Source organism: Protobothrops mucrosquamatus, unplaced genomic scaffold, assembly GCF_001527695.2.
Source record: "Protobothrops mucrosquamatus isolate PMUCROS unplaced genomic scaffold, P.Mucros_1.0 scaffold_166, whole genome shotgun sequence".
Lineage (NCBI taxonomy): Eukaryota > Metazoa > Chordata > Lepidosauria > Squamata > Viperidae > Protobothrops > Protobothrops mucrosquamatus.
In genome coordinates this window covers 242815-248829 of record NW_015386242.1, presented here as the reverse complement: position 1 = coordinate 248829, position 6015 = coordinate 242815, and the positions used below count along the sequence as shown (strand labels likewise).

The following is a 6015-nucleotide window of genomic DNA, read 5'->3' as shown; positions in this document are numbered from 1 at the left end:
TCGGAAACACAGCTGGTAATATTTGGTTTTAATTCGGCTTTTATCGGGGTTTATTTTTTGTATTTTTGTATTTTTGTATTTTGTATTTTTTGTATTTTGTGTATATTATTTGTTTTTAATATGCTGTGAACCGCCCTGAGTCCTATGGGAGAAGGGCGGTATACAAATTAAAATAATAATAATAATAATAATAATAATATTTAGACAAAACAGATTTAAACACTTTTTTAATTAAAATATTTACATCCATTTTTTCTAAAGAATCCAAGTTAACAATTAAAAGCAAAACAGGTAGTCCTCGACTTACGACCACAATTGAGCCCAAAATTTTTGTTGCTAAGTGAAATATTTGTTAAGAGAGCTTGCCCCATATTACAACCTTTCTTGACACATTTGTTAAGTGAATCACTGTAGTCATTAAATTAGTCAAATTGTTGAGTGAATCTGGCTTCTCCATTGACTTTGCTTATCAGAAGATTGCAAAAGGGGAAAACGTGACCCCAGGACACTGCAACAGTCATAAATGTGAGTCAATTGCCAAGTGTCTGAATTTTGATCACATGATCATGGGATTGTACGACAGTCGTAAGTGTGAAAACCAGTCATAAGTCACTTTTTTCAGTGCCATTGTAACTTTCAACAGCCACTAAATGAACTGTTGTAAGTCAAGGGCTACCTGTACAAATGAAATAATAAATAACATGAAGTTACATAACTGTAAATAATCAATATTGTAAATTAAATGGAATTTATTAACCAGCTTGAAGGAGGAATGCAGCCTACTTTTGATCATAGCATAGGATACATTTATATTTTCAGTATAATAAAGCATGCATTTTTATTTATACAATGACCTAATTGTTGACATTAAAATTTCAAGAAACTGGTTAACTTACAAATCAGTTTTAATACAAAATGGTCTAATCAAACATTTTTCCTTAAAAGTGTCTCTTTTGTTTTTGTTTTGTGTGTGTCCATGTGTCTGTATACATACATATAGCTATTGTTAATAAATAAAATAAAATACTTACTCCATTTTTCTCTGGATTACAAACTTTAACTGAAATTAAGTGGTCTAGTAGCCAGTCAATTGGTTTATCTTTGTAGAACATTAACAAAAATTCTACTATCAGTGGTAAGTCTTTGCATCGGAATAATTTTCCTGAAAATACATATTTTTTAAAAAAGGAAAAGAAAATCATAATTTTATTCACAACACAACAATATATTAACTTTATTGTCTAAGTCTATCCATTACTAAGAAGTTGGATCAAGATTTAGTTACAATTAGTCTATTAATTACATTTACATAATTCAAGCTCTATTGATTTTAATAGTTTATTTAGAGTATGGCAAAATCTGTTCTCACTCTATTGTCTATAGAAATTACATTTTGTCTGAAGAATAGAAAATAGTAATGACTCTAATAATTTGGACAAGCATTGAAATATTAACACAATTAATATTTTCGTGTGTTTATGGCCCCTCATTTGTATTGATTCTGACCTCATTTCCTTGTGTTTGAAAGAATGTTTCACATTTTTATCTGCTAAAATAGCAGCTACTCTTTGTTTTTGCCTCCCAGATCCAAGTAGAGATACTTTGATTTTTTTATCTCATTTTCAAGATTCTTTTAGATCTTTTAGTTTATTTTATTATTGTAAGATGGCATAGGATAATGATAATTCTATTTTTAATTATATCTCTCTTGTTTTGTAACATTTTTGGCTACTTTTGCTTCCTAAACTGAAAAAAGTGAAAGCAGTACCCTAATGTCTTCACTTAGCATTTAATTGAAATATGAGACATTACAGAAGGCTGGAGAGATTATTCACCGGGGAAAGACAAGCTACTCAAACAGTATAAGCTGCTTAGCACTTAGGTAAATGCATGAATATCAAAACCAGTGTCAATGCTGTAAATATTGGATCTTCCCGCTCTGACAACTGATGAAAATTGCTGCCATTTTCTCTTTTCTTTTAATATGCTTTTTCTGGTATTTAGAAATCAGGTGCAGAAGGGGGGGGTTGGGATGAAAGCGCGAGCTCAGCTAGCCACAATAATAATGCTGCTTTGTGGGAACCCAAGGATGATCTGATAACATTTTGGCGGGCTGAGGAGCTGGGTAGAAAGCCCGCGTTTTAGGCTAATTGGAGAATGTGATTTATGACAGCTTATTGGGGGTGGGAATTTATGACAGCTTATTGGGGGTGGGAGAAGGGAATTTAGTTTTTGGGTACAACTATGTAGTGCTGATACTTTGTTTTCTGAATAAAATGTTCTTTAAGGAAGAATTTTTGCCTTGAAGTTCTTTTGATGGGTTTCGTCTATTGGAACCATGACAACCAGCCCATGAAGATCTAAATAAACTTTAAATTCTCTCCTAAAATTCAAAACCACCGGGGTTTTTTAGAATGAGAAGGTTAAAAAAAGGCAGATATAACATTCAGCCTATCTTTGTATTCATTTTATCAACTATAATTATTAAATATCTCTATTATCAACAAAGATAAATGTTAAATGATGGACACTTTTTAAAATAATGTATTATACTATGCTTATAGTTCTTGGATGAGATCTAGGAAACTCATTATACAACTCCACCAGTTATTTTCTTTCATGATCCTCTGGAAATTCCATAATCCATGTAAAAAGTGTTGGGATTTTTTTCTTTTTTGAAGCACATTTATTTTTACATGAAAAGCCTACATTTTTTATTACAAATAAGCCTTATTGAACTCCATGATATTTACCTATTAATGCATACATAACATAGACTAAAAAAGTAATTCAAGTACAAAAATACCTGATTTGGAATAATATTTTATTGGATTGTTGTTTGCTGCCCAGAGTGCTTTTAGTGAGATGGATGGCCATACAAATTTGATTAATAAAAAATATTGTGAAAAATGGCCACAATATTTAAATATTTAATAAAATATATTAAATTATTAATTAAATTAATATAAAATTAATAATATAATTTTGATGCTGAAAGATAGAAAATGTATTGTCATCCACTTGTATTCTTATTTAGGCTGATCTTTGTGGACTCTTGACAATATTTATTTTTATTTATTAAATTTATATACTGTACTTACCAATAAACCCAAGCTGAGAAAACTCAAGAACTATCNCCATTTCGGACAAATGGCTGTCCAGTCTCTTCTTAAAAACTTCCAGTGTTGGAGCATTCACCGCTTCTGGAGGCAGGTTGTTCCACTGGTTAATTGTTCTCACTGTCAGGAAGTTTCTCCTTAGTTCTAGATTGCTTCTCTCCTTGATTAGTTTCCACCCGTTGCTTCTTGTCCTGCCTTCAGGCGCTTTGGAGAATTGTTGAGTGAATCTGGCTTCTCCATTGACTTTGCTTATCAGAAGATTGCAAAAGGGGAAAACGTGACCCCAGGACACTGCAACAGTCATAAATGTGAGTCAATTGCCAAGTGTCTGAATTTTGATCACATGATCATGGGATTGTACGACAGTCGTAAGTGTGAAAACCAGTCATAAGTCACTTTTTTCAGTGCCATTGTAACTTTCAACAGCCACTAAATGAACTGTTGTAAGTCAAGGGCTACCTGTACAAATGAAATAATAAATAACATGAAGTTACATAACTGTAAATAATCAATATTGTAAATTAAATGGAATTTATTAACCAGCTTGAAGGAAGAATGCAGCCTACTTTTGATCATAGCATAGGATACATTTATATTTTCAGTATAATAAAGCATGCATTTTTAATTATACAATGACCTAATTGTTGACATTAAAATTTCAAGAAACTGGTTAACTTACAAATCAGTTTTAATACAAAATGGTCTAATCAAACATTTTTCCTTAAAAGTGTCTCTTTTGTTTTTGTTTTGTGTTTGTCCATGTGTCTGTATACATACATATAGCTATTGTTAATAAATAAAATAAAATACTTACTCCATTTTTCTCTGGATTACAAACTTTAACTGAAATTAAGTGGTCTAGTAGCCAGTCAATTGGTTTATCTTTGTAGAACATTAAAAAAAATTCTACTATCAGTGGTAAGTCTTTGCATCGGAATAATTTTCCTGAAAATACATTTTTTTTAAAAAAGGAAAAGAAAATCATAATTTTATTCACAACACAACAATATATTAACTTTATTGTCTAAGTCTATCCATTACTAAGAAGTTGGATCAAGATTTAGTTACAATTAGTCTATTAATTACATTTACATAATTCAAGTTCTATTGATTTTAATAGTTTATTTAGAGTATGGCAAAATCTGTTCTCTCTCTATTGTCTATAGAAATTACATTTTGTCTGAAGAATAGAAAATAGTAATGACTCTAGTAATTTGGACAAGCATTGAAATATTAACACAATTAATAATTTCGTGTGTTTATGGCCCCTCATTTGTATTGATTCTGACCTCATTTCCTTGTGTTTGAAAGAATGTTTCACATTTTTATCTGCTAAAATAGCAGCTACTCTTTGTTTTTGCCTCCCAGATCCAAGTAGAGATACTTTGATTTTTTTATCTCATTTTCAAGATTCTTTTATATCTTTTAGTTTATTTTATTATTGTAAGATGGCATAGGATAATGATAATTCTATTTTTAATTACATCTCTCTTGTTTTGTAACATTTTTGGCTACTTTTGCTTCGTAAACTGAAAAAAGTGAAAGCAGTACCCTAATGTCTTCACTTAGCATTTAATTGAAATATGAGACATTCACCGGGGAAAGACAAGCTACTCAAACAGTATAAGCTGCTTAGCACTTAGGTAAATGCATGAATATCAAAACCAGTGTCAATGCTGTAAATATTGGATCTTCCCGCTCTGACAACTGATGAAAATTGCTGCCATTTTCTCTTTTCTTTTAATATGCTTTTTCTGGTATTTAGAAATCAGGTGCAGAAGGGGGGGTTTGGGATGAAAGCGCGAGCTCAGCTAGCCACAATAATAACGCTGCTTTGTGGGAACCCAAGGATGAGCTGATAACATTTCGGCAGGCTGAGGAGCTGGGTAGAAAGCCCGCGTTTTAGGCTAATTGGAGAATGTGATTTATTACAGCTTATTGGGGGTGGGAATTGCACTTTCTTACTTTATATCCGGGAGAAGGGAATTTAGTTTTTGGGTACAACTATGTAGTGCTGATACTTTGTTTTCTGAATAAAATGTTCTTTAAGGAAGAATTTTTGCCTTGAAGTTCTTTTGATGGGTTTCGTCTATTGGAACCATGACAACCAGCCCATGAAGATCTAAATAAACTTTAAATTCTCTCCTAAAATTCAAAACCACAGGGGTTTTTTAGAATGAGAAGGTTAAAAAAAGGCAGATATAACATTCAGCCTATCTTTGTATTCATTTTATCAACTATAATTATTAAATATCTCTATTATCAACAAAGATAAATGTTAAATGATGGACACTTTTTAAAATAATGTATTATACTATGCTTATAGTTCTTGGATGAGATCTAGGAAACTCATTATACAACTCCACCAGTTATTTTCTTTCATGATCCTCTGGAAATTCCATAATCCATGTAAAAAGTGTTGGGATTTTTTTCTTTTTTGAAGCACATTTATTTTTACATGAAAAGCCTACATTTTTTATTATGAATAAGCCTTATTGAACTCCATGATATTTACCTATTAATGCATACATAACATAGACTAAAAAAGTAATTCAAGTACAAAAATACCTGATTTGGAATATTTTATTGGATTGTTGTTTGCTGCCCAGAGTGCTTTTAATGAGATGGATGGCCATACAAATTTGATTAATAAAAAAATATTGTGAAAAATGGCCACAATATTTAAATATTTAATATAATATATTAAATTATTAATTAAATTAATATAAAATTAATAATATAATTTTGATGCTGAAAGATAGAAAATGTATTGTCATCCACTTGTATTCTTATTTAGGCTGATCTTTGTGGACTCTTGACAATATTTATTTTTATTTATTAAATTTATATACTGTACTTACCAATAAACCCAAGCTGAGAAAACTCAAGAACTATC

The 6015-nt window shown here is 30.8% G+C and overlaps 1 protein-coding gene across 1 annotated transcript in view; it reads right to left on the bottom strand.

Moving 5' to 3' along the window:
* Nucleotides 1–6015, bottom strand: part of MGAT4D (MGAT4 family member D) — a 45672-nt gene that overhangs the window by 7633 nt on the left and 32024 nt on the right. Inside the window, exon 8 of the mRNA XM_029285151.1 lies at nucleotides 3934–4064. Within this exon, the coding sequence (XP_029140984.1) occupies nucleotides 3934–4064 (131 nt within the window). The remainder of the gene's footprint in view (nucleotides 1–3933; nucleotides 4065–6015) is intronic.